Here is a 27,772-nt window from a genome sequence, read left to right as displayed (position 1 = left end):
AAATTATTTTAATTGTTCCGACTCACATATGAAAAGAACGGTTTTAAAAGTTGCTCTTGCCAATCTTCAGATAACTGCGGTACTAAAGGACATATGCGCTCGCGCAGTTAACTATTGGTAAATACTTTGGACATCTGCGAACGCTTCGCAGAGCAAGCGCGATGCTTAGCTAAAGCTGACGTTAAAGAATCTAATCTTTCGCTGAAAGTAATCTTTCAACCGGCCGCCACATAATGATTCGCAAATGTATGGAAATATTTAATGAATTGAATCAATTGTGGTTCTCTTAATAATTGTAACGTTACTTAGGGGTTTTCCTTCTATAGCCAGGGCCAATCCCAGACATTCTTTGCTAGAAAATTTGTAGTTTTTTAATGTCGATTTGCTGTTTGATTTGTTTGGGTTATTTTTTTTTTCTTTCTTTTAGGAATATTGCAAATCTTTATCTTACAATCGCTTAAAAGAAGAATAAATGAATAGGAAAGAAAATAAGTGCGTAGAACAAAACCCAGTAGGAAAACTATGTGATGCACGACGCTTTCATGTTTAATATCCGAAACCATTAGCTCCACTGTAAACTTCTGTTATAAATACCGCTTTGATGTTTTTCTCGAAAAATTCACTGTGTTAGTATACAACTTGCAACGATCGCATTTATTGTACAGTCACTCCAGTTCCTCAAAGAATTATTTTTTAGACCGAAAGATGATTGCCTCGGCCTTGCCCGACTATAATGTTTTTACTTGTTTTTACGAGAATAAAATTTTTTAATTTTAATATTTCTTGACAAAGATTTTTAGAAAATGGTAAACGAATGTTGGATATTTCAGAGCAATGGAATAGTATTTTATATCTTTCTTATCGATTTCTAAAGCTGTTTGCACTCTAATTATTGCCTTTTTTGCACTACAAAACAAAACATGAACAAATAGAACATACATAGTTTTGTTAATAATTTAATTTTTAAGGGTTCCACAAAAAATACAAAAGTTGTACGTGCTGTACCCGTGGAACAGACGTACCACGCTTTTAAATTTACACGAGCCGTTGAGACAGACTCAAAAGCAGACAGACTAAGCGGACTACATGTACTGTTTGAGATATTCGACACGTACTTCGGCATCTGCTATAAATGACTGGAAAAATTAAGTTCAGTGTTAGGTGTAAAGAAATTTTCTCTTTTCTCTTATTTTTTCTTATCGCAGGAAACAAACAATCGTCAACGTTCTGAAATACTAACTGGAATACTTGCCTTTCTGCTTGATTGTCGCTGAACAATTAAAAGAAACCTCTGTGGGTGGCTTTTATAGCTGTTGAGTCAATTCATTTGCTATGCTGCTACGAAACTACTAATACAAACTACTAATGCAAGTCTAAGATATCTGACCGAAAATATTTCGTGATAAATAACTTATAATGTTGCGCTACAATGAACATACAGCTTATTGGTGAGTAAGTCTCGTCAAATGTGTATTTTGCTGTTGTCACGGGGATTTAGGAAAATTTCTACGACGTCGGTGGTGAACACCAGTTCATAATACCTGAGCCGTTCTGTGTGTATATGTATGTGTCCGCATAAAACAGGTTTTATTGTACAATGGGCAAAGGTGAAGAGAGGTCTCTTAAATATATAATCTTAGCTTGCAAGCGTGTATAAGCAAAGTATTTACATAGAAAGGAACAAAACGTGTATGTATACAAGATTATAAATATTGTATATGGAAGAATATATGGGTATATATACTGTACAAGAGAACGTGATAATAACGCGATTCATATATGTAAGAGAATGTAATAAGTATTGTGAGGATTCAAAGTCGTCCCTCGTTTTGGCCTCACGGGATCTCCGTCTCTGGCTGGGTAGAGAGGGAGTGCTAGAGAATAAGTTAGCATAACAATAGGATAGGCATAGCATAAGAATAGGATAGACATAGAATAAGAATAAATTAAGAATAGAATAGGATAGGTTAAGCGTAGGATAAGGATAAGGTGAGAGTAGGATATAAAAATAGGTTAAGTTAGTCGAGTTTGAGTCGTCGCCGTGGGGACTCGATTTTTAGTCATAGACCGAGGAAGTCTCGTTTTAGGCTTAGACGTAGGAAGTAAAGTGGTAAACTAGAGGAATTCACAAAATAAAGGTCCCTGCGCCCGCACGGTACATATACATATATATACAGTAAAAGTTCCTTATTCGCGCTTCCTTTATTCGCGGTTTCACTATTCGCGGATGAAAAAAATGCGACCAATTCCCATATTCGCGGCTATAAATTTCTTTGCTCGCGGTTTTTGAGAATGTAAACAAACAGAATGAAAGGAACCTTATTACTCAATGAATAAAAAAAATCCCAAACCTAATTCATTTCAGCTAAGCAACTTCCCCAAACAGCAAATTGCTTGAAGGGGGAAAAACTAAATGCACATTCGCATTCAATTAAATTGGTTTTTTTATATATTTGGTTTTTTTTTATTTTGTCACCTAGGAACGTATCCCCTATAAAACTATATAAATTAACATTCCGTATTCACGATTTCTGTATTCGCGGCATTTTTATGGAACGTATCCCCCGCGAATAAACAACTTTTACTGTATATATGTTAAGTGTTTGCAAAAATTTTCATTAGCGACTTCTATAGGTAAAAATTATAAAGAAATTAGAAATACCAATGTGGATAATGGTTGAACTCGATGGTTCTGACCTTTCTTTGCATATAATAAGTTTTGCATTCAATATTAATGATTTATTTAGCGTACGCCGACGGTATTCATTGAGCGATCAAAATTCTTCTTCCAAATTGATTACTTTTGTTGTTTCTTTAAAGAAATCTGCTGCCGAAGCCCACCAAACACGTTCGGAGGCTTATGGTGATGATTTATCATTTGGCCTATGGAAATACCGCATTCTGCTGAAACGAAGCGTGGAGGCGTATGCTTGTTATTTAATCTAAAAAAAAATAAAAAGGAATGAATAATAATAATAATAAGCAAAGACAAATGGAAACTTACCTTTGGGACGCAGCGAATCTTCATCTATATGAGGCGATGAGCGGAGCGAGTTGGACTTCATTTTTTTCTTATCTAAAATAGCAGAAACAGATGAGTAATATATAAAAACATTTTTATAATTTTATCATTACCTTAAGGCGAGAAAGCAATGAGGCGGTAATGGGCGGGATTTAATTGGGGGCAGCATTGAACGGCTTATGCTTGTATTTTTATCTAAAATTAATACGAATAAGGATAAAATAGAGATATTTTTTTTTTTTTTTTGGTATGTTGAATGGAGATGGACTAAGCCAATAGATTTGTGGCTTATATGTCCCGATAATAAACTGTCGTAATTTTTGGTCACAATTATGTACAAAACGTAACAAAAAAGAGAGTGGCCGTAATAACTGGAGCCAGCATGTTAAGTGTAATTGTTTACGTGTGTGTAATTGTGCTTGTGGAGTTCTTGAAAGTCAAACAGTATTGCAAACTTTGGCTGAAAACGAAAAGGAATGCTGTGGTAATAGAAGATGATTGAACACAAAAACGAAAGAAAAAAAAAGAAAAAAAGAGATAAATTAGCTTTTCTAATAAAACAAGTTAGTTCTCCGAGATGACGTACATTTTTTGCTGAAATACAGATAAACACAAAAAGGATAGACGTTAACTTACCATTAGAGGACAACAAATCGTTTTCATGATGCGGAGGCGGCGACCGGAGAACTGGACTTGATTTTTAATCTAATCTAAAATAGAATAATAGTAAGAAATTCATAAATACACCCATGTAACATTACTTTACTTTTTCATTACGGTTCACTTTAAACATTTAAGTTTATGTATATGTAAAATAAATAAAAATATTTTTCGAATATCAATTTAAATGCAAGGAAAAAGTTTGTTTGTTAAAAAACACTCATGATTATGGGTTATACGTTACCGCTTCCCAAGCTTTTAGACAGAAAGTTATTTCTTAAAAAAAAGGCTTCAATAAAATCACTTAAATTCCTTTCATCTATTTGCATGTGCAAGAAATGTTGCATATTTTCACAAAAGCTGCAACTTGTTGTATGAATCTTAACAAAAGCTGCAACTTGTTCTGTGAATCTTAATAAAAGCTGATAGTATTTCGATGAAAGTAAACAAAATCTCCTGGAGTTCCGATGAAAATGAACAAAAGCTCAGAAAATATGTCCCTGTAACATTTTTATTGTGTTTCTGTTTCTGTTTTTGTTTATAGTTGGCACGTGTTTCATCCTGTTGTATGGAATTTTTTAATAAAAACTCAGATATATGAATGGATGCAAATTTATTTATTTATTTTATTAATGAAATTTAAAAAAAAAATCATAATGGAAATTTTCTTATAAAACATATTAAGATAAGAGCTTTGGGTTTAAGGACGAGCAATGCTTAAGCACGTACCTTGAGATTGTTAACGATATAACGATATAACTATATAACGGCCATTCGACTTTCAATATCATACGGTTTTTCGATCTGCTCTTTAAGTCTGACAAAATTGTTTCCTCGTCTTCTTCGGTTCCCAAGGGGCAGGATTAATAGCGCTTCCGTGAGTTAGCAGTTTTGCTGAGACGAAATTACGAACATCTAAAATAATATTGCCGATACCGAAATGTTACTTGAATGGTATATGAAGGGAAGTACTCTCGAAACGTTTATTAATATCTGATGGCGCTATTTGCACCATTCGATGCAAGCGTTTGAGAGGACGAAGACGCGTGTTCAAATATACCATTATTGCCAAATAATTTGGATTACGAGCCACTTTGTGGCATGCAGGCTTCAGATTAAGATTATGTTTTCAAATTATTAATGTCAGCGTAACGTGTTATTTGTTAGTGTAAGTAAGTGTAAGATATTTGCTGGTGAGGGTTAAGTTACTTATGCGGTTTCTTGCTACTTTCAGACCCATCACCCCCTCTCAAAACTTGTCCTCCTCTTCTGCCATGTCACGCCTGCAGTGACGGCAATTCAACTGCTCACGAATGTACTATGCTATTCCGAATGCCGTAAGCGATCGCAGGTATCTTCTTTCGCGGTATTTAAATTCTAGTTTACGCAGGTCTGTAAACATCCCCATCGAGCCCGAATGGCGCCTACTTTTCTTCGGGCTCTTGCTCAGTTTCGTAGGAGGTAATCGTCGGTTGTTTGTAGTCCTTTTTTATATTGGAACATCTGCAGGTTCCGCAGATGGTTGCACAATTGAAGAATTTCGACAGCTTATCTGCTCCTTTCCCCTTTTGACAAAGACATATTAACGAAAGTCGCTTCAGGAAGGTCCTGGCTTACCCTGTATGAGGCGAAAGTTGTGCCAGGGTAAGCCTTCACCAAATCCTCCATCAAGTTGGTAAAATTTGTAATCGTTGTTTCTGTGGCAAGGGCGTCCTTCTTAAAAACTTTCACGAAATACTCGCTAATTTGCTGGAGTTCGTCTTTGAGCTTCTTCCACTTTTGCTTTGATACGGAGCTCCGATGAAATAAATTGATGAATTTTGACAGCATCCTGAAGATCTCGCAGGTCTGATTGACAATCTCGGGGTCGTTTCTGAACAGTTCTTCATTAATCGCCGCTTGCAGCAAACCTGATATCCCGTCGTTGATTAGATCAGTTGTGTAGCGCGGTGCTGCGACCGCTTAAATAGCGCCTCCCTGCACCTAGACTGGAGTAGTGGAGTAGTGGGGTCGAAATTTTTGTAAAATTTTGAAGTTATTGTAAAGTCGTATTTATGTTTGCTTCTTTCAATTGTTTCTTTGTACCTTTTGAGGCTGTGTGTATAATCGTAGATCAGTAACACTCCAGCGGGTAATAAGTGTACCGCTTCCTTATCGGCCAGGTTCCTGTCACAAACGACTGCTCGCATGTCTAATCCAATCTCCTGTGCCAGGTTGAGATTGTCTTGCAGTACTCTTGCATCTAAATTTCCACGTGTGGACGCTCATGACCATATTAAAAGCCGTCACCAGGCCTCTTACAGCGAAGACGGGGACCATTTTGTAAGCATACGTGTTCCTTTTGCGCTCGTTGACGTAATTGCGGCCATAGAGTTGCAGTCTTCTGGTACCGTTAAGACTACAACTGTAGTAGAGACTATTTTGCAGTTGTTTATTAGGCGTCCCTCTACCCACGTACTTGTAACATCTTCATCGAATTCTGCTTGCGATACATCGCGTCTGTAATATGCAAAAACATTAACCGCAATTTATTTTACCGAAACCAACTGAATCTTCCACTGAGACTCTTCTCAAATAGTGCACCGGCAAATGGCATAATGGACGTTAAGTCACCGAAATGCGAAATAATACTCTCGGGTAATCACAAGCAGTTAGGGACTGTTTTTAAATCTGCAGGTGCTACGGAGCTTGGCTTGAGTAAATCCCTGATGGAACGTTTGCTGGAAAGGAAGTGTTACTCGTTAGATGAAAGAAGAAATTATGATCGTTTCCTTCAGTTCCATTTAAACCAAAATTATCGTTGTCACCCGAAGATATTGGGATTATTCAATCACTTGTACTACAATAACGAACTGCCAGTGTCATAGCTGCCTTGGTTCATCCCTGGATGGCGATTAAAAAGATGAACCAGCATATCCCCCATCAGTTAAGTCAGTTGTCCTAAAAATCCTTCAGGGATGGCGATTAAAAAGCTGAACCAGCACATCCCCTATCCGTTAGGTCAGTTGTCTTGAAAGTCCTTCAGGGATGGCGATTAAAAAGCTGAACCAGCACATTCCCTATCCGTTAGGTCAGTTGTCCTGTAAGTCCTTCAGGGATGGCGATTAAAAAGCTGAACCAGCACATCCCCTATCCGTAAAGTCAAAAAAAAACTCTTTGTAACGGTCAACTTGTCAAATTGTCTGTGGGTACTTACCTAGACGGCTATGACACCAAACTGAACGAGTCTGTGCGATGCGCCGCATATGTCCTTGTTCTTATTTTAAACCTCAAAGAAAACCTTACTCTCTAAAACTAATCATGTGCCTAAATGGGGTGAACGTTTTTATAAAAATACTCCAATTAAAATAATTGAAGATTCTATTTTGGATCCGAAGAACAAAACTTTAACCACATTCACGCGAAACATTGGCATGAAAAAAATTATGGTATGTTTTTCACTTCGCTTCAAAGCATTGTAAACCGGGGAATAACAAATTTTTCTTACAGAAAGTTGATGAAATTGTCGAATATACCGAGCAGAAGGACGGGCGCACCTTAGCTATTCGTCATGCTTACATTAGTTCACAAGTTTTTGGCTTCTCCCGTGCCATAAGAGCTCATATATAGCAAAATGAAAATGGAGGCCCATCATTACTCACACTTCAGACACGTATTCCTAACTCGCAAATTTAGGATTTAATAAAACACTGCACATCAGTCACCAATCGATTCACGCGAGTAAGGAAATCAAGACCAGCTCACAAGAAGTCCAATCAAGTAATTACCCAACATTCATTAAATAACAGCATAACACGCGATTATTTTCCGAAAGAAGCACAATCCCGTTAAACCATTGTGCAAAACGAGAAACGAGGACATAAGAATATAGAGCGATTAAATGTACGCAGATTGCTTCGCTATCAACCGAAAATGCGTAAGACAAATGAGGAGAGTATGAATATTAAAAGTAATAAAATAATAGAAGTAAAAGTTGATCATTATTTATATCCATAGAGAATGTGAAACAGAATAAGCAGACATTTCCGGAATCTGCAGCCCTATATCTACTCTCGGTCAGTTTGTGGAAATTGATGAATCGTATGGGATTGTATGTATGTACGCCACAACAAATAAAACTTGTCAGTTTTCAATTAAATTTCTAATAAACCGGAGTACCAAGCAGTTGACCTTGACCCAATGGTTATCAAGTCCCCCAATCGGCGCATTGGTAGTCGATTGGGAGGGATGGACGTGGTGCGCCCATAATTCTGCCCTTCCGTTGTTCTAGATTCGACTCTTTTTGAAGCAGATATGATTTTTTCACACAATTTGATTCACTAATTATTCTACTACTACTTGAGGCCATTGCATATTTCAACAAATTGACTATGTTTTTGAAATAAACTGAAATGATCGGTTTCATTTAATTTATTGAAGTAATATCTCATAAGTACTGAAGTAACATCTCATAAGATGTACAATTCTGCTTCTAAAAAAAAATTCAAATAATTAATGAAGCGTTTTATATATTTTTGAACGTATCAAACCGCGCACAACATTGCCTCAAAAGCCGCAATACCTCAATATCCCTATCAGCCTAACATTCATCAATGAAGGTTGTTCTGGCAAAAAAGCGGTTTGTTGAATACCCTTGCAATTACAGCTTTATGGTCGCCAACCAAACTAAAAAGAAAAAGAATGCAAGTAGATATTTGCGTTTTGTAAGAATTGAAAATTGGTATGGATATCCCTCTTGCCCAATTTGGTCGTTCGTTCTATTTCAATGTTACAATTATTAAAAAAAAAAAATTGTTTTTAAATCCAAATCCAGGAAGAAGTCGAAATGGTGATAAAATACATTTATGCCACCTAAGTATGTGGACAATTTATTTAAATTCATTTTCGCGTTGCTTATATAAAACATCATAGAATCACATAAATTAAATTTTTACCAATTAATCTTGAGTATGTAAACCGCATTTAGTGAATTTTTCTTCAATATCTTTAAGCCGGCAGCGTATTTCTGGCGCTGAATCCTTTTGAAATTTGCTAAGATTTTCCTCAAAATTCTCTCGAACAATAGCTAAGTGTTTGACCCCACTGAGATGCTTAATGAGAACCAAAATTATATTTAACGCTTCCTTTCTTAAACCAGTATGAGGTATTCCTAGCAATATAGAGATACAAAAATTTCGTCTTATGATAATATTATTATTACGTTATGTCTTTTTCTTACCAGCAGCATAGGTGACTGCAGATAAGACGTGTTGCAAAATCGTCTCTATTACTGAATCACGCTCCAACTGTTGATCTACTTTAATTTTTTTTTCTTTATTGCCAGGACTCTCTTCAATTTTTAACGAATTATCATTATTCCAAACATGCAAACGTTCCAGAAATTTAGTCAAAGCTATCATCAAACTAACTTGAACGGAGCGTATGTTATCTTTGAGGCATTGAGAGCAACTTTCGGCAAATCGTTGCTGGTATTTAAATTGAGTTTGCACAGAATTTTTGGGCCACGATTTACCTAAGGTTTCAAATATAACTTCTTTGAGTTTATTTACGATATTTAAACGTTTATTACGCTCGTCGGTTGTAAGATCTTTATCGTTACCGAAATCGTCATTATTATCATCTGAATCGGACGATTGACGTTGTGGTTTTTTTACCAACAAATGCCAAGTCATGTTATAAACTTCCTCAAAACGGTCGACTTCCAGTTCTTCGAGTATATCACCCAGACTTTTCAAAGCCATGCTGCGGTATTGCGGTTCTTCTTTACGACATTCTTTCATAGCTGCTTCAACGATATGTTCGCAAGCTTCATTTTTACGATCCAATCCTTTGCAAAGGGTAGCCAAGGCTTGCAGTAGCCTTTCCTTGCCCTGAAACGTGCGACCATGTAAGCTTGTCAAGAGAACATTAATTAAACGTAGACGTTCATTTTCTGGTAACGTGTTATCTAAACGCGCAGCTATGGTTTGAACAGCATTTGCCGCTTGAGTTTTTCGCGACCAGCTGGCATCGTTTAGAGCATTTTCCAATTTCGGTATAATAACGCTAAGATTTAAACGTATACTAGCGTCTCCGGGAGTGATTTCTTGCCATAAATCTCGCCACAGCTCTATATTAGATTTATTTTCTTCATTTTGCTCCTCGTGCATAGCGAAGAAAATCAAAGCAACAACATTTTCCAAATAATCTTTGATCAATTCGTGATGACGTTTATTAATAGACTGAATTACCAAAGCAACTGAACGTTGAACATTGCTTTCCATATAGAGCTCATCAAGCTTAACGAAAAGGTTTTTAATAGATTGCTCCTAAAAGAGTAAAGCGGGATGAGTAAATGAGTAAAAAATGTCTTCTCCAACATACTTTCGCTATACCGAATAAATGTCCTATAGCGCTGGCATAATACTTGCGTACCGTAGTATTACGATCCTTGAGACCAATAAAACAAACACCGAGGTATTTGCCTACCAAAGGCGTCATCTCTTTGCCTAGTCGTATGCTTATCTATTTAATTATAACATAAGAAAGATTAATCTCCTTAAACACTTGTTATTACCTACTAGACATATAAAATGAGCGCAGGATATTTTTGTGCCCAAATTAACACTCGTCTTGCAAAGATCTAAAATGGCTGGCGTCATCTTCTCCAATGCCTGATAATCAATGAAGCGTACGCACTATAAAATAATATTAAAGAAACGTGAATTTGTGGTTTTTCTATTTTTTGTTTTTATATACCTTGGCTGTAGTTTCAGTAGTGTGATGAGTTTTGGCAGCTTCTGCTCTAAGAGAGTCTACCGATTCTTGAGCATCGTGGTCTACGGCCAAACGTGCTGACAAATACGAAAGCTTGGCGGATTCTACCTCGCCGGTGGCTTTTAATAAACACGGCACCAACGAAGGCAAATGCGGTGTTATTAAAGCGCCCGAAGAATCAATCATTTCCGAAATGGTTTTAATACTAATTTTGCGAATTTCAGCCACAACATGACCAACACCAGTCTCAAGAAGTAATGGTAATACGGACGCAGCGACCGCCGTGCCGGATTTTCCACCATGATCTGCTGAGGCAGCAACCACGCATAACTAGAATATAATAATAATATATAACTTGAATGTCAAACATTGTGAATATTAAAAAGGCTAATATGTTGAAGAACATTGGTAGGCTGCTTTGTCAGCTAACTCTAAACGTTCTGAGAAAACTTTTTTTTTTAAAACTTTTATGGTTTTTTTCATTAACTAACACTCAGCACAAGATTGGTTGTATTTCGTTTTTAGTTATGAGCTCTCAATCGACTGCTATCGTTGACAAAGAAAATTGAATTACGCTGAGCACGCAAACTACGCTTTTCTATGAAATTCAGTTTTTCAAATTATTACCTTGCTTAAGAACACAGCGGTTCCGGATGCAGCCAGGCGTGTACCTTCGTGGATATCATCCATTACTCGGAATAATTGCGACCAGAGCTCCTTAAGTTCAGGCTCGGGTACTTCGTCTAGAAATTGACAAAATTTTGTTTTTTGTTTGTTAATAAATTATATAGGTGATGGATTAGCGATTTTTTTATTATTAATAATTAACATTAATTAACACTTAATATTAACAATAAATATAAGGTTATATAAGGGTAATTATTGTTGTTATTGCACTACTTAGAGTGCCTTTTTTAGCACAATATTTAGATACATTAAGTAACCCGAACGAACATTAAACAATTCTGCAAATAAAGACAATACGTAGCTCAAAAGCGTTACTATTGAGAACCTTTCCAAGTTAACAATAGGCCTTAAGTGTGTATAAGTGACTGGTAAGGGACACCATATTTCTACAATGCTTAGCACATTCTGGACGATATTAAATATCCGTCAGCTGAAATTAGATTCATCGTACGTTTGTATTTCACAAATTGAAGTCTGTCGTACAAATATTTCGCACGAACAATGAATATGAGCAATCCTATGAATAAAGACTTAATTTCCTATATTTAGGTAAGTTTTCCGAGTTATTTTGTACATTTTTTCTCTTACATTCCCTACTTACCGACATCCATTTTTGTATCAGAAGTCTTTCCATCCATTGCGTCCTGTTTTACATTTTTCTCTTCGCTGCGTAATCGCAAGCCGTTAGGACGTTTTAGCAGATCTCTCACTGCCAAACAACAGGCTATGCGTACACGCCACTCGTTGAATGTCAGATTATCTAGAATTTCGCGTAAAATTTGCCAATAATACTGTTCAATCACATCTTTGGGATCAGTTACTATTGAATCCCATATTGAAATCATCGAGTTTTGGATCTTCGGTGTCGGATCATATTTGTAACGATACAGACGAGGTACAATTTTACCCAAATAAGGTTTAAGTTTGGCTTTTGATTCATCTGATAAAGACTTCAAACCAAACGCGGCTCCCAACTTACTAGTCCAAGCTGCATTATGATTAGCCAGTTGCATAAATTGATAGACCATTTCCGGTTGATTTAGATCAGAGGCCAAAGAACACAGTTCCTTGTAGGTCGTTATATTGCCACTGGAAAAGATATAAAGTGAAAAGAAATAATTTTCTTATTTACTTTTTTTCCTTCAAAGAACAATCTACCCGCTAGGAGTTTTGCCCAACATATCTTCAGCGAAAAGTTCGGTATCCTCGGCTACTTGATTGACTGCGCGTTTGCCACCTATTAGTTGATTGAGCAAAGAATTGGCCAATTCGTTTTGGCTGGAAGCATCAGAAAGATTGTAAACCAAACTCAAGCCACGCGAAGCTACATCTTGTACAAACTCTTTTAATTAGAGAAGCAGAGAAAAGAAATATGATAAATTTTTTAAAATTTACACCTCTTACTGAAACTAACCGCTATCATCCGAAAGCAACTCTGTAAAAGCGCTTTGCAACATTTGTTTCTTATTCAAAATGTCCGGTCTATAATTGCAATGCTTAACAACTGCTAATAGCCACACGGAACAAGCCTGCCTGGCGTTAGGGTTAGGTTCTTTAACCAGACGTATTAGAGATTTAAGGAAGCTTTCAAAATCTGCATCACTGCAATAAGGATTGAAGAATTCTTCACACGGTGGTCCTTCACTGATGTCATAACCACATAAAGTGCAAGACAAAGCATCCGCTATGGCTATATTATAAAAATAAAATAAGCAATTTGCTTACATATATGATGCACAAAAGAAGTAAGAAGCCTAATGCAAGACTCGGTCCACCATTAAATGCCCCACACCCACCTATATTAAGCGCAGCATCTTTAGGCACCTTAACTATTGATAAAAACCTATCGAGATTCCTCTGGGTGAAATAGTCGCCATCTCCTATGGCTAAATTCCCTAAACACTTTGCGGCTTCTTCTCGTATCTTCAAACGTACGCTAGTGCTTCGCAACAGATTAAATACTACTCCAAATATGATTAGTTTTGTGGAAGTAGTTTGAGCTGAAAAAAAATGTATTGAGAAATTTATTTTGATATCAAATTAATTTAAAAAATTACTGTTACACTCCTTCATTTCTTCATCATCATCAGCTTCTTCCTCCTTAGGTATAGTAATCTCCACGTTTACATTTGGTATCTGCACGCATTTGCCTAGCATGGAAAAACATTTGACGGCTGCTAACACTAAAAGCCACTGATTCTCGCATAACATTTTAGCTGAGTTTAATGGAAAAAATACTTCCTAATAATGAGCTTCACAAAAAATTACTGTATTCAGAACCTTACCCATAACTTTCACAGCGTCTACAAAATTTTGCCATTCAGCGAAATTCTTTGTTTGACGTTGTATGATGAGATATCTTATTTTTTTACTCAAGGCATGGCCAAGAACTAACAGCCAACCATGCTTATGTTCCAATGAACGTTGTGGTAAAGCCTCCAAGCATTCTTTAACATTAGCGTCAAATTCCCGATCATCGAGTCCGTAAGCCCATAATATGCCTACAACTTGAGCTACTTGTATACGCATTATTTCCGCGACATCTTTCAACGAATTATTCAAAGGTTCTAGAAGATAAAGCAACGAAGAGGCCAACAATTCCGGAGCAGCGTTTAGTAAATCATGTAAGCACAAAAGATTTGATTCGCCTGCAAGAAAACAAAGGGAATTCAAACTAAACTTTATGAATAAAAAAAATAAGAAGAAGAGATAATACATCTTTTGGCTTCCACACTGCGTTTAACAAATTGTACGTATTGATATAATTCATTATTATCTGATTCTTCGTAGTTACTGATAATGTAGCGTTTAAGCTTGTTAAGGTATTTTACATCACCGGGAGCACAGACGGCACCGGCAGAATACCACAAGCATAAGCGTAAATAATCTAGTATCTGGCAAAGCAGTAAAGAAGAAATATATTAGAGCAACACATTTTTTCTATCGTTATCTCATTTACCTCTTCGTAGGTATCCAACGGATACGCCAAATCGGTACGACCAACTACAACACAATTCACAAGTTTACTTAATCTCTTTTGTGCCATATCATTGACATGCCGCATCACAGCTTGGAAACTGGGCAAAATCACAATTTTTTCTTCATTACGAGTTTTTTTTAACTCCTCCATAGTTTGTTCCTCATAATGATCTGCAGATATTAGCGTATTGTAGTTGATATGGTCCTTTCTCGAGACACCATATAAATATGAAGTAACATTTTCTCTTAAGGAATTCCTAAGTACAAAAAATCTATTTAAATATCAACTCATTGTTTAAGATTTCCAATAATAACCTTTCTCCAGCTATTAAGAGCAACAAATATCTGGCCGGTGCAAAGTATTCTGGGAAACAGGTTGTCAAGAAAATACTAGTTACATTTTGTACAATATGCAATTTGGATTCGGCGTTGTCTGCTAGCATAGCCATAAGTAAATGCTGTTGTCCGCTAAGTTGGAAATCTTCCTTGGATTTTCCAATCTGGTTCTTGTCCGGCTTCCAGACAAATGCTGGCGCCATAGCTACCAAAGCTTCTCTAATCGAGCTGTGGAGATCTGGTGTAGAATTAGTCAAGTGTTGAAAATAAGCCAAAACAATTTTCAAATCCTGATTAATGACGTTAGGACAAGTGCGAGATAATTGAGCTAAAGCCGAATATGCAGCGCTTTGTACGTCTGTGGGCTCAGCAGATTCCTTATCAATCAATTTATTAAAACCGGTTAATAAGACTTTCGATACTTTATTAATAATATCCGCGGGCCCTCTACAAGGAAAAACAATTTTATTAAATAGATTTATGTTTTTTAAAACTTACTCCTTTATCAAGATTTCGGCAAATTGTAAAGATAAGACCTTGCACTTCTGATTAGTATTTTCACCAAATAAACCTTCAAATATCACTTGTATGCCCTTGGCGGCATTGATGGCTTTACCGCGGCATCTGATTAGATATATTAATAACTTTTGGCCAACTCTGGCACAACAAGGTGTAGTTTTACGCTCTAACTGAGCAGCATTGTTACCAGAGAATAAGATGTACAACGGCATAGTTACGATGTGATCTGTAAAATCTATCATCGTGCAGACCTTGCTGAGCTCAGCCAAAGCTGGAGTTGCTACACTGAAGCGGGTATCAGCGGAAGCCACTATCAATAATATGAAGATCTCTTTATCTGTGAATATTCCCGCACAGATAAAGCGCACTATACCTTTTTTGATCTGCAAGAAATAAAATTTCAAAAAGCTAATCTTCATTTTCTTCTTTAAAAAGTAAACCTTTTCTAAATCTTCTGCCTTCCATTTATTAATCATAAGACGCTTAAAGGCATACGGGCTTAAACCCGCCGGAACATCCCGATCTTGAGTAACACCGTAGGGCAACAGTAATACATCTTGCAATAAGTGTAAGAAGTTGCGCTTTAAAGCTGGTTTATTGTCCAGTTTTAAAAAATTCTTGCGTTCCTCGGGATCGTCAGGTAAAAGCAAGTCTCCCAAATCTACTAACACCAACATAAAAAGCCTAAATTGCAGACAACAAAGATCTCTTACTTATTCTGATTAACATAAAAAAGTCAAATTATGAGAACTAAAGATCTCTTACTTATCCTGATAGTTTTCCAATTTTTCTTCACAGCTTACTACTTTAGCAGCTAGAGAACTACGTTGCTCAAGCGTTAAACGAGGATAGCCCGTCGTTATAAATATTATAGCAAAATTTTGTAAAAAGGGTGTATTAGAGTTTGCTTGATATTGATCGATTAATGCTTCTACCGGTATTTGTATTTGAGGTCTAGATGTAATCCGACGTTTGATATGAGTCAGAACTTCCACGACCTAAAAATTATAATATATATTCATAGAGCAATATTTTAATATTATTAAATAATTTATTCACCTTGTTGCGGACATTTTCGTGTGGCGATATGATTTTCAAAATCACTGGTGTCAAAAAACGTCCTACACATGCCTCTAGTTTCTCGTCTGTGTTTGCACAACCCAAGCGCAATAGAACGCGTTCTAAAAGTTCTGTAATATATAAAAAAACAAATTGAGGTTTTAAATTTAATAGAAAATATAAAAAATTTATAAAAATTTCTACCAATTTCTTGAGTAGGTGATGACATTTTAAACTTAATATGCTTTGTATGCTTTGTTCGAAGGTAACAGCTGCTCTTAAATTAATGAACGAACAATATTTCAATCATTTCAACCACGTACCATATGTTCAAAATCAGGTGTTTTGAGTCAGCATGAATTTTTCTTTTGCACACAAAACATTCAAATGTGAATTTAACCAAAAACGTGGATTGCACTCCGGAGCGCGAAATTGTGCTGACATAGCCTTACATCAAAGAAACTTACAGCAAAATACCCAAACCAAAATGATGGATCACCGCTTGCCGCCCTTAAATCGAGAGAGACAATCATGTAAGCAGGCAGCTGCTGTCGTGATTATCGCCTTGTTTTCTTTTTGGGTACAGTTGATTGTCGCCAAGCGACTAATCATGTACTATTGTAGCCAACTTTCCAGCATTTCCCGTCAAATTTTCCATTGCAATGCATTAATAAATAAGAAAAACGTAAGAAATAAGAGGCAATTTGATAATTTGCTTATGTAGGCTAAAGCCATCAGAAGCTCATCAGAATCGACAGCTGTGATATCTGCGCCGACGTCTGATCAATAATTTGTCCAAGGTAACCATTGTCCCTGAGATCACTGATATTCTATATCAATGTTTTGACAGTGTTGCTCCATGTTCGCATAAGGACTTCTCAACGGTTCTGCAGTCTCAGCAAGCCCTCTTCCACTAGTTGCAACAGCATCAAATATGACAAAGTCAGGTCGTTCTCTGTCACTTACTGCTAAAGGGCTGATCAAATTGGAGGTACAGAAAAGTTGCAGCCTTAACCGAAGAGGACCCATACATCTATACATTCTTTCATTGCAAATTGAGGCATGTATTCGAAAAATCAAATGTCTCTCTCGTCTAGAACCCTGAGAGTATGAACTGTTTTGTAGATCTCTCATTCTAGCGTTCGCCTCGGCCAATATGTCCTTATGCTTATCAGCTTTAAAAACCTTGTGTAGTCAGAAGCTGATACGAGCTGTTAACTATGACTCTTGCCGCATATGTTCGACAGCTGAATCACCTAAACATTTCGTCTTTAAGTACAAAAGATGGGACAATATTAGACCGATCTTTAATTTTTTCGGCATGTACAAAAACTTATATGATATCTTTTGTGCACACAATTGTATTCATCCTAAAGAACTGTGTGCTTTCATCAAGACTGCCAAATTTTTTTCCCTGGTTTCTTTTTCCTATCTACCTACGCTAGTCTTTCTTGAACTTACTCACAACCTCCCCAAGCATGTAAAAATAAACTGCACTGCATATAATTTATATAATTTTACCTGACGCCGTGCGGCGCATACTTAAACGGAAAACTGCTGGCCAACAATATATTTTCAAGCTAAGATTTCTGCTTCATGTTATGGTCGATACAGGCCTCTAAGTGCAAGCCCTCACTCCAAATGTCTATAATAAGCCAAAAAAAAAAAAAAAAAAGACTTAAAATTTGATGACAAGTAGTTGGCATCGTAAAAAAACAAGACGATAATTACGTCGACATACGTCGACAATCGCCTACTTATATGATGTATTTGGCTGTTTTTGACTGAACGGAACTGCCAGATGTCATCAAAAAAGTAAAAAATGTTTTTGTTTTTGGTTATGGATGAATAAATATAAACATGAAGAATTATATTCACTCTCATCGCTTTGACAAAATTTTTGGAGAGGGGCTTTCTTTGATTACTCATGTCTGAAAAGGGAAGGAAGAAGTAGAGAGAACACAAAAATAAATCTTAACATTTTTCTAGATTTTTTTCAGTCCTTTTTTTTTACTCTTCAGAAAAAAGTTTAAAGGCGTTTGTAAGCTGTGATTAGTAACTTTTTCCTTTCAAAAACAAAATATTTATCTTTCATTACTTTTATCATTAATTAATTGAATTAATTGCTGAAACAGATTAACTGCATTCGATTTAATCGATAATTTTGAATTAATCCAAAATCTAATCCAAAATGTCTGGAGGAGATTGCATATCTTCCGGGTCAGATTTTCTGAAAATTAACGTAACAAATTCACAAAACGGTAATGTCGCATTTGATATAAAGTTTGCAAAATCAATGACGGTTGCAGAGCTTAAGGTAACGAACTAAGGATGATGCGCTCAATTAAACTCATGTAGTAATCGTTTATTTGTAGAATAGACTTCAGATTATTACAGGCGGTAATGCCGGTTCAATGCAGGTTGAATTGCACAAAGGAGAACAATTAACTGCTGTGCTCAATGATGACACCATTATGTTAGGCTCATTGCCAATTGATCCAGGGATGCATTTTCATGTGAAAGATGACTTCATTTCTAATATAGATTTACAAGAAGTGGAAAAATTTCAATTAAGCGAAGATCAATATGAACAAATGGATAATACGTTACGAAATTTTTTGCGGAAAAATCGCTTGGGGAAATATAACGAAGAAGAGTTCAAGGTGGAAGAGGAAAAACGACTTGAGAAATTTCGTTTAGAAAAAGCAAAAGCGAAGCTCTGCCCAATTGGATCGAGATGTGAGGTAAATATTTATATCCTGGGCGCGTCTAGAACATGTGTGAATGTACTGACACTGCCTATTTACAATGTGCATTAAAATTGTTTCTCAGTGTAAACACGTTTGCTTTAAATTTTAAGGACGTTCTTCATTTTTGTCTCCTTTTGAAAGACCCGCTGTCTCGAATATCTTGTCAAGGAATGCTATCTTCGTCAACATATAGTTTTTTAAAACATTCTCTCAATTTTAAAAAAAGGTTATATACGCGATAAGGAGAAACAATAATTTGCTAGCTTCAACTAGAGAGTATAATATAGAGAAAGCAAATAAAAGACCAATTTAAAATTTGTAGTGATCGAATAGTTAATGCCTTTATATTTTGCAAAACGTTTTCCCGTTTTTTATATATTCAGTTGACCCAAGACGATTGCAGATTATAACTTATTTACTTTTATTTTATTCAGGTGACTGCGAAAGGACAACCGAAACGTCGAGGTACAATTATGTACAATGGGGAACTCGAAGGCAAAAGCGGTATCTTTATTGGTGTTAAATACGACGAGCCTTTAGGGAAAAATGATGGATCGTGAGTTGCAAAGTTTAAAGAGCTAAAAAAAAGATTGAAAAAATTAAATTATTTTCCAGAGTTGATGGAAAGCGTTATTTTTCTTGTCCTGATAATTACGGTGGTTTCGTTTCGCCGATGTTGGTAACCGTTGGTGACTTCCCTGAAGAAACCTATGATTTAGATGATGAGATTTAAAACTCTAATTTCTCGATGCGAAAGGCCGCAGTAGCTTATACACTAAATCTAGTAAGCTTTTCAATTTTGTACAATTCCAACCTAAATCACAATAAGTAGAAAACAAGGACGTGGGTGCAAAAGCTGATACAATTTCTCATATTTCCCATCAAAAATACAAGATTTATTCTGGAATTCATTAATTTCAATGTTATTTTATTATTAGCTATTATTTGTTTAACAATTGTTTGCAAACACATGTGTTCGTGACGCATTTTGGACCTTTTTTTAAATTTCCAGCAAGATCAATGTAATACTCTTCACCTTTATTCAATTTTACATTGGACAGTTGTTCAACGTTCGTCAAAAATATTGATCGCGTTTCTAAAACATTTTGACAACCGTAAGGTGAAAATTCAAATTTGGTGTTAAGCACATCGTTTTCAGTCCGTGGCTTTGTTTTAAATGCATTAAAGATTGTCATAATTTCGGTAAAATTTTTTCTTTTGACAATATCGAAAGGTGTATCACCTTGTGAATTTCTTATCTCGACATTCGGGAAGGCTTCCATCACAATTCGCGTCAATTTCCGTCGACCCATAGCGCAAGCTATGTGAAGTGGGGTGTCGCCATTTTTATTTTGTATATTAACATTGCATGCCGCCGAGATTAATATTCGAGCTACTCCGGCATGGCCGTAACGACATGCAGTGTGCAAGGAAGTGTCGCCGTACTAAAAGCACAAAAAGTTTGATTTTGTTTACTAATAGCATATGAAATCCTTCCTCTTCACAGTTGTTTTAATCTTAATTGTAAGACTTACAGCTTTCCTAAAAGCAAGACTAATTTATAATGTCATTCCATAATAAATTAAAATCTGATATTCTATGAAAGTTTTATTAATTTTTTTTTTTAGTTAAGTTAATAACAAGAATAACTAAATCCACTTAATTTTCATAGTTTCCGATATATACTTACGTTGTTACATAAATTTGAATTAGCTCCTCTTAGCAAAAGCTCTCTGGAACACTGATTGTGACCATACTGCGACGTTAAATGCAGTGCCGAAAGGCCATCGTTATTTTGAAAATTAATTATCACTTTAAGCTGGATCTGATTCGCACTTTCGCAAAGTATTATCAAGCAGCGACTGTAACCTTTAAGGAATATTCTTCATTAGTTGCTTTATAGTATTGCAAAAGTTACAAACCCTTTGCTGCAGCCAAATGTAACGGAGTTGTTCCGCTTTTAAAAATTACTCGTGACCATAGCTTCTCTTTTTTTAGTAATAATGCCAAATTTTTATCGTCTCCTTTTATAACAGCTTCATCAATTTTATCTATCGAAATCTGTAAACAGGGAAAAATTAATTTAAAAAAAGTTTTGTATGTAAGCAGCCAAGTAATATGTTATGTTAGGGGGGGGGGGGAAAATTAAACCGTATTTTATTGATTGTCAAAATAATTTCGATTTAATACGAATATTTAATTTTACTTTTGGTCTTTGATTTTTTTTTTCGTATTTCGATTCAAGTAAAGGTAATCTTTAGGAATATGTAAATTTTTGGGTTTACTTTTAAACTACTTTTAAAACTCGTCCGACTAGAGTTTTGTCGCGCATCACGGAGGAACAATGGTGCCTGCTAGCAATATGCAAGAATCCTCGGTCAGGAAATTAAGGCCACATATACTTGCTGATCGTTCAAGAACTTGTTTATTGAAATAATAAACCTTCCAAAATCAATGAGGGGCGGGAAAAATTGATAAAAAATCAATGAAAAATTTGTATAATATATCAATGTTCCCGCCGACATTCGCACGGAATTATTGGTACAACTGTATCAAGTGCATCTAAGTACTAGGAATCTCTTTCCCCATGACAAATCGGGGCTACAAAGCAACACGCAATGCGCTCAAAATATTTCTGTTTTCAACAGACATTGAAGGATTTAAAGATATCCTGCGTCTTAATTTGAATATAATTGCAAGAAATATTGGACAGCTCAATCAGCAGATAAAGCATAGATAAAAACATAAACGCGGTTGCTCGATGTAAGCAGCTCGCGTACAGTTCGCGTTAAGATAATTTAATGTTAGTAACATTTTAAGCAATTCACAATAGAGTTACCTGTGCTAAGGAACTTGGTAAATGCAAGTCGTCAGCGCTATTTGGATAACTACATGAACTCATAATCTGGGAGATGAAAATAAAAAATTAAAATAAGGAAAGTAAACACGCAGGCAGCGAAAACCGAAAGCTTACCTTAATCGATCAAACTTGAATTGCGACGCAACGGTTTTGTTTCATTCTCGCTTCGGCAGGCAATATTTACATCGCTTTGTTACTATGTCGCACTTGGGTCTCTCGAGTGAATAATAAATACATTATATTTTATCGATATGTTTGAGAAAATTACTTATTAGATCGTCACCTGCTTTATTCATATTTTAATATAATTACGTATAATTACAAGATCTTTAATACAAGTAATGTTGCCATATGTAAATGTTTTATTATGCGAGTATACTCAAACAAAAAACAACAACTTCAATTAAATTAGGTATCTTAACGAATTATATTTATTATCTTTATATGCAAGAAAACTTTTAATTTTTTTAAATATTTGTTTTTAATTGCTTTTTATGCAAATATTATCGCAAATTTATTATAAATGCTACTTTAAAATAATATCCTGTGGCATGTCCCATCAGCTGTTGTATGAACAAGAAGCTGCTATTGAATAAGTGATTAAACATAAATAATCAAGATGTGTTATTCATTAAATAAATTAAAAAAATCAAGATCCGGCTATTTTACGACTGCAAATGGAAGAAAAATAACTTTCTTTTTAGCAGGCAGTACAGCTGTTGGGCTCTTGCTCATAAATTTTGTACCACATACCATAGGGTTAAATTATTATAAAAACTTTATTCAATGCTATAGGTAAGTGTTACAAATAGAGTAGATATGCGTTAGGTAAGGTTAAGGGAACAAATAGCTGGAAATTGTAGAATACGTGTGGAATGCTCCAGACATTAAAAGTTCCAATTACGAAATCCAATGTATTCTAATTCTCTATTCAAATTTCGAAACTGTTTAAAAACCTGGAATTCCTTTAACCACATATCTATGTTTACTTTTATATATGTTTCATTCCTTTGCTTTAAGAGATGGGCAGCCACTTCCAATTTCCGAGAAAGTGAATGAGAGATTTCGTCGGGCTAAAGAGATTTTAAATATCAAAAAAGATAATTATCCAATTGAAACGTTTTCGGTTTTTGGTTTCGATTTATTTAATGCCGGTAAGTTTTAGAAAATGACTTAAAAGCCATTAATTTCGAAATTAGACTATTCTAAAAAACAAAAAATTCCATACCTGAGATAAAAGCGATTTTCATAATTAAAGTTACTCCCATATAAAACCCTGTTGCCCACTAAGTATTCAGCATGTTTTGTTAATTGACATCATACAGAACTAATAGAAAACTTATATTGAGCAGTAATTTTTTACGCCCATCCCCTTTATCCTGAAAAAGCATGAAAAGAGCGAAATTTCGATCTTCTTTTAGGTAGTGCCGAATATATGTGGAAATTTTTATCGTTGTGTCTGTTGTATGTTTTGACTGAAACGCACAAACTTATTGGTTATGCAAACATGAACATTGCCAATTTATGTTCTACTATTGTAGTGCTTTCCTTTGACCGATTTCACCCGTTTTCAATGCCAACTTGCATGCAACTGATTTGACGGCTAATTTCTTTATTCTTGCATGCTTAGATCGATTCATAATTTGACACAGATTAAGAGTTTGTAAGTTTTGTAGCAACTTCCTTTTGTATGTTGGAAATGTGAGTACGCGGGTGGCGGGCAAAAAGTAAGATATAGCCGTTTATAAAATGGCGTCTATGCGTGCTATCAAATCAAATCGAATCAGATTGCAACTGGTTTTTTTATTATTTTAAGTATTTTTGATATCAAATATGATGTAATAACACAGTTTAAAATTAATATTTATAGGATATACAAAATCGCGCTTTGGAGTTAAAATCGGCATACCTGTGAATTACGACTACGACTCCATTGAATCAGTAAAATGGGATCAAATCAAATATCTGAATAAAGATATAAATTGGGATACGGAAAATGGAAAACTTTTAAAACATTCAATTGTTCTAACTGAAGGTGAACAAATATTTGGATTGTGTAAAGCGCTACTACAAGCCCAAGCACACGGCGTTATTCTTAATTCTATATATCCGACCTTCTCCTTTATTATGATATACACGATTGCACGTTATTTAAATCTTAGTTTGGGACTTCTGGCAAGGCCTTTAAGCGTAAGTGTTAAATGTTTTTCACAAATTATGAGCCTCCTACAAAAAGTCAGCACTTCACTTGAAATTGTGGCACTAATCAGCTGAAGAAAAGATAATAGCTGTAACAATTGAAACAGTTCAAACACTACAGAACCATTGCCATTTCATAAGCTCGCCGAACCCAGGGACGTTACAGGAAATTTTTTAATCCATTTAAATTGGACAATAGAAATCCCAACTGGAATATGTCTTCTTGATCAGCATAGCATTTTGCTTCAGTTTAGCACTGTCCGTTTTGCCAAGCCACCTATACATTGCAATTGACGCAATACTTTTTCGCATATTGCAAGAGGTTCTTAGGCAATTACAAGTTAATAGCTTTACACTGCGAATTATTGACAAGCTGATTAAAGAATTTATTAGTGACACATCTGAAATTATGTTATTTATTGGCCGAATAAAAAATTATATTTATTTTAATTTGAAGTTATGAATTTACGTTGTGAATATTTCGTCTTCGTAATTTAAAAATAGAATCCACTTGTAGGCCGAACAATTATTTATGTTATATACATATATTGATTACAGTTCTGAATGTATATATAATTACATTATTTGCAGCTCCGAATGGTTATGTACACGATTTTAGGATTTTTTGGGTACGGCTCATGGTGCTTCATGAAGGACTACACGCAGATCTCCTCCGACACCGAAGTAGATAAGAGGCTTTCAGCTTTGGGTCCAGAATTTGTGACTGCTGGAATTAATTTTTATGACAAGCAGCTGAGCAAAAACATTGCTTTACGTGAGCTAATGGGTGATGATACTTATACGGCAAAAGGCAATGTTAACTATATTTTGCGACAGAAATCCTTACCACTTACAATTAGAAAATCATTTTTTGAAGACTTGTGCAGGAAGCAAAATGAAGAATTAGCAAGCAGCGCAATTTAAATCAAAAAAATACATTAGTATGGACACACTATTGGAAAAATAATAATGTTCATTTTTATTTAAATGAGAGCTATGCTTAGACGAATATTATAATTAAACATTGGTGACACAGCAGCAGCAGCATTTTCTATAGTCTTTTTTAAGACATGCTCCGTTATCGATTAAACCAGTTTTAGGGATCTTACAGCATTTGAAGTAACGGTCTTGTAGTTGGTGTAAATAAAAATATAACGCATTTTTCACGCATTCCTACAATCACTAGGAATATCTTGAAGACGGATTTATCTTTTTTAAATTTATATAGCAAGTCCCTTTAAAGGTTACTTGTTAGGTTTGTCGATACTAATACGCTTACGTAGATCCTCTGTAAAAAAACAAAAATAATGAATTTATAATAATTGTGTTCTTTTCATTCATTCTGCTATTCTTATCTTTTAGCTCCCTTTACAATTTTTGAATATATGTATGTATTGGTCCTCAGCTATAAACAGGGGAGATACGTTTACAAAAAAGTCTGCGTAAGACTTTGTAAGGCTTAGACAAAATATATCTTGTGACACTACGGACGAACAGACTGATTTTACTTTTAGAATGTATACCAAAGTTTCAGCACAAAGTTTACAAAATTTTTCATTGTTGCTCATTCATAGTATTACAATATAGGCTGTCGACAAAATTTGTCATATATGTACTGCAATTTCAATTTTTTATGAAATTTAGTAGAGGTTTTGAAAAATTTTAAAACTTACTATATTCGTCAACGTTATATAGCGGTCGAATCACAATTGGATAGAGTACAATTCCTGTGAATCCCACGAATGACGCTATGAACAGAAAGTAACGAATTCCTTCAAGCTTCCGCCTCATGGCTAATTCGTAAACTTTATGTTACACTTTAACTTTTGCATAATGTTTTCGTATAGTAGTTTATTCATACTACGCAACTTGACAAATAAGCAGGTCGAAGATACAAGCATGAAAATGAAAATATATTCATTTGTCCCTGTTTTATAAGTAAAATCCTCAATTGGAATGGAACGAAAATCAAAGGAAACTTAATAACTAGTATGTGTTTCAGAGATAAATTTAAGTAACTTAAATATGCACAATTTTATACTTATTTAAAACAGAAGCACTGATTTTTCATATTACATGAATACATTTTTCCGGTTAGGTAACAAATACCCGGACCCAACAGAATGATGCGTTATTCCGTTTTTCGGACTGATAAGTCCCTTGTGGTCCGTACAATGAAAAACCGCGTTACCACATTATTTGATAAGGAGAAATACATAATAAATCTATGCATATAAAAATAATAACGTGTAGTTTGAGAAGTAAACTTGAACAAATTAACATAAATGTGAACAATATGTGAAAAATGACAATAAGAAATTATAGTAAAAGCAAATTAAATTTTTGATTGATTAATGGAATAAAGAAGAAATGACATTAGAATAAGGAGCACAGAGAATGATTTAAATGTTTTGATTTGACAATTTTGTTTAGATGATATCAGATCTGTTTATATTGATATCAGAGCTTTTTTTCTTGTAATGCATAAAAATTTAATTTTTGTACAATGTTATTAAAATAAATTAGTAAATAAATCGCCTTTGTTGCTTGTTCTTCATTCTTTACAAAAAAATTTAGAATATAAAATAAAATGTTTTAATCGCATAAGGTGAAGAGTGAGTTTTCTTCTTTTCATTTTATACGAGTGATTCGCCATTTCCTGCGAAATCTCGTAAAAAGATAAAGCTGAAGTCCCATCCCATAGTTTAACACCATTACACAATAAAATCTAAAGCTACCTCAACTTATAAGTTGTATATATTGTATTTATATATTTGTAAATATATATATGTATATAAACAATTATAACCTCATTTGAGATCTTATTTTTTGAAAAATGTTTAATATAAACGCCTACTCTAGCCATGAGCGAATGTGATGATTAGTTAGTAAATTCATAAAACTATTTGTTAATAATAAAAAAACCGGCAACCCTATCGCTTCTTGCACTTAAAACCAAAACTCTTCGATTTCTCATAGTAAAATGGTAACTCTATGCTATAACTTCCTGTATAGAAAAAACGTGTAGGCTTCTCAGCCATGAAAATCTATAATGTGCAAAGAATTTACTTGCGCGTGGCGGAAGGCAAATTGTGGCATTTAATACTAAACTCGAGTTGGAGTCGGACGCACGATAAAGCACCTAGCATTAGTCATAGATTTTAATATGAAATTATAATTTTAATATGACTTAAACATTGTTTCATGGAAAAAGTGAAAATGTGCATCACTGAATGCACGGATACGCAAAGGCTCCAGAATATATAAATCGAATATAACAAAGCGACTTATAACCAGGAGGTGGAGATCATGGTCGTGAAACATCCGTTTTAATAAATGTCGAAAAGACTGTTATAATGAAATCCTAAGGTTAGTAAGAATCTAAAATCCCGTTTTACTCATTATAGGTTGTTCTAGTTTAAGTAGACTTTAAATATATTCGCTTCGCGATTAGAAAGAAATTTCATATATCAATCTATCTACGGTTCGAATTTTCATTATTTTCCAAATTCAATAATTTGGTGAATATGGCGTCTTGAGCAGCCACGTGTTACGTAAAAATATAGTTGATATCCATTCGAAATTTATCATTGCCGGTTTAAATGAATTCAGTAATAGTGCTAAACTGAATTTCTTTTAAAAAAGAGATAAGTTGTCTAGTGTACCTGTCTAGAGCTACTAAAATTGATGATTTAATATTATTATTTGCTACTCTTGAAGAGCGTTTGAAGAAATTTCCTGTCTGATTGTAGATTATTATAGGTATAGGTTCGAGTAAATTCCCGTAATTGTATAATAATAAGAGTTTCCGTATATTTCGTTAGAAACGCTGCAGTCGATGCCTCGATAAACGACATTTCCGGCTTTGAAATTTTAATGGTAAGTTAGTTTGCCTTTTATGCCTTTTTTATGTTTTCGAAAACGTGATGCGAACCAATTTTGGTT

General features: G+C 34.9%; 4 protein-coding genes across 6 annotated transcripts; 2 read left to right on the top strand and 2 right to left on the bottom strand.

Moving 5' to 3' along the window:
* Positions 1–8,574: 8,574 nt before the first annotated feature.
* On the bottom strand, positions 8,575–16,312 carry LOC119639720 (proteasome-associated protein ECM29 homolog). Its single transcript, XM_038037333.1, has 20 exons — positions 16,223–16,312; positions 16,019–16,149; positions 15,725–15,957; positions 15,400–15,643; positions 14,939–15,342; positions 14,420–14,887; positions 14,085–14,361; positions 13,842–14,019; positions 13,411–13,773; positions 13,183–13,341; positions 12,922–13,125; positions 12,540–12,815; positions 12,284–12,467; positions 11,727–12,214; positions 11,066–11,181; positions 10,421–10,768; positions 10,243–10,359; positions 10,046–10,186; positions 8,901–9,990; positions 8,575–8,831 (listed from the first exon to the last, which is right to left on the bottom strand). The coding sequence occupies exons 1-20, from the start codon at positions 16,245–16,247 to the stop codon at positions 8,620–8,622; spliced, it is 5,658 nt and encodes a 1,885-aa protein (XP_037893261.1). The 5' UTR covers positions 16,248–16,312; the 3' UTR covers positions 8,575–8,619.
* A 1,686-nt stretch (positions 16,313–17,998) lies between these two features.
* On the top strand, positions 17,999–19,683 carry LOC119639777 (tubulin-folding cofactor B). Its single transcript, XM_038037431.1, has 4 exons — positions 17,999–18,335; positions 18,394–18,762; positions 19,203–19,324; positions 19,384–19,683. The coding sequence occupies exons 1-4, from the start codon at positions 18,210–18,212 to the stop codon at positions 19,499–19,501; spliced, it is 735 nt and encodes a 244-aa protein (XP_037893359.1). The 5' UTR covers positions 17,999–18,209; the 3' UTR covers positions 19,502–19,683.
* A 14-nt stretch (positions 19,684–19,697) lies between these two features.
* Positions 19,698–21,973, bottom strand: LOC119639775 (ankyrin repeat domain-containing protein 6). 3 transcript variants are annotated; one of them, XM_038037429.1, is made up of 6 exons: positions 21,912–21,973; positions 21,743–21,843; positions 21,608–21,673; positions 20,691–20,829; positions 20,459–20,637; positions 19,698–20,213 (listed from the first exon to the last, which is right to left on the bottom strand). In XM_038037429.1, the coding sequence occupies exons 3-6, from the start codon at positions 21,668–21,670 to the stop codon at positions 19,710–19,712; spliced, it is 885 nt and encodes a 294-aa protein (XP_037893357.1). In that variant the 5' UTR covers positions 21,671–21,673; positions 21,743–21,843; positions 21,912–21,973; the 3' UTR covers positions 19,698–19,709. The 3 variants fall into 3 exon arrangements, with proteins under 3 accessions (XP_037893357.1, XP_037893356.1, XP_037893358.1); XM_038037430.1 differs by adding an exon at positions 20,304–20,310 and having other exon boundaries at positions 20,027–20,213; positions 21,743–21,955; XM_038037428.1 differs by having other exon boundaries at positions 21,743–21,954.
* A 217-nt stretch (positions 21,974–22,190) lies between these two features.
* On the top strand, positions 22,191–25,074 carry LOC119639712 (transmembrane protein 177). Its single transcript, XM_038037312.1, has 4 exons — positions 22,191–22,423; positions 22,649–22,782; positions 23,499–23,818; positions 24,419–25,074. Exons 1-4 carry the CDS (start codon positions 22,248–22,250, stop codon positions 24,749–24,751), a joined length of 963 nt encoding a protein of 320 aa, XP_037893240.1. The 5' UTR covers positions 22,191–22,247; the 3' UTR covers positions 24,752–25,074.
* The last annotated feature ends 2,698 nt before the right edge of the window (positions 25,075–27,772 follow it).

Source organism: Glossina fuscipes, unplaced genomic scaffold (genome assembly GCF_014805625.2).
Source record: "Glossina fuscipes isolate IAEA_lab_2018 unplaced genomic scaffold, Yale_Gfus_2 113, whole genome shotgun sequence".
Lineage (NCBI taxonomy): Eukaryota > Metazoa > Arthropoda > Insecta > Diptera > Glossinidae > Glossina > Glossina fuscipes.
This window is presented reverse-complemented; position numbering and strand designations above follow the sequence as displayed.

What these genes read in the sequence shown, in the direction of transcription:
- LOC119639775 (XM_038037429.1), bottom strand. Translation starts at nt 21,670, where the DNA reads ATGAGTTCATGTAGTTATCCAAATAGCGCTGACGACTTGCATTTACCA. An exon ending in ACATTTGGCTGCAGCAAAGG is followed by an intron (nt 20,638 to 20,690) that starts GTTTGTAACTTT and finishes TATTCCTTAAAG; the next exon opens with GTTACAGTCGCTGCTTGATA. An exon ending in ATTCAAATTTATGTAACAAC is followed by an intron (nt 20,214 to 20,458) that starts GTAAGTATATAT and finishes TTGTGCTTTTAG; the next exon opens with TACGGCGACACTTCCTTGCA.
- LOC119639720 (XM_038037333.1), bottom strand. Translation starts at nt 16,247, where the DNA reads ATGTCATCACCTACTCAAGAAATTG. An exon ending in GTTGCTTTCGGATGATAGCG is followed by an intron (nt 12,468 to 12,539) that starts GTTAGTTTCAGT and finishes TCTAATTAAAAG; the next exon opens with AGTTTGTACAAGATGTAGCT. An exon ending in CCGCTGTGTTCTTAAGCAAG is followed by an intron (nt 10,769 to 11,065) that starts GTAATAATTTGA and finishes ATTATATTCTAG; the next exon opens with TTATGCGTGGTTGCTGCCTC.
- LOC119639712 (XM_038037312.1), top strand. Translation starts at nt 22,248, where the DNA reads ATGTGTTATTCATTAAATAAATTAAAAAAATCAAGATCCGGCTATTTT. An exon ending in TTTCGATTTATTTAATGCCG is followed by an intron (nt 22,783 to 23,498) that starts GTAAGTTTTAGA and finishes TAATATTTATAG; the next exon opens with GATATACAAAATCGCGCTTT. An exon ending in TTCTGGCAAGGCCTTTAAGC is followed by an intron (nt 23,819 to 24,418) that starts GTAAGTGTTAAA and finishes CATTATTTGCAG; the next exon opens with CTCCGAATGGTTATGTACAC.
- LOC119639777 (XM_038037431.1), top strand. Translation starts at nt 18,210, where the DNA reads ATGTCTGGAGGAGATTGCATATCTTCCGGGTCAGATTTTCTGAAAATT. An exon ending in TGACGGTTGCAGAGCTTAAG is followed by an intron (nt 18,336 to 18,393) that starts GTAACGAACTAA and finishes GTTTATTTGTAG; the next exon opens with AATAGACTTCAGATTATTAC. An exon ending in CAATTGGATCGAGATGTGAG is followed by an intron (nt 18,763 to 19,202) that starts GTAAATATTTAT and finishes TATTTTATTCAG; the next exon opens with GTGACTGCGAAAGGACAACC.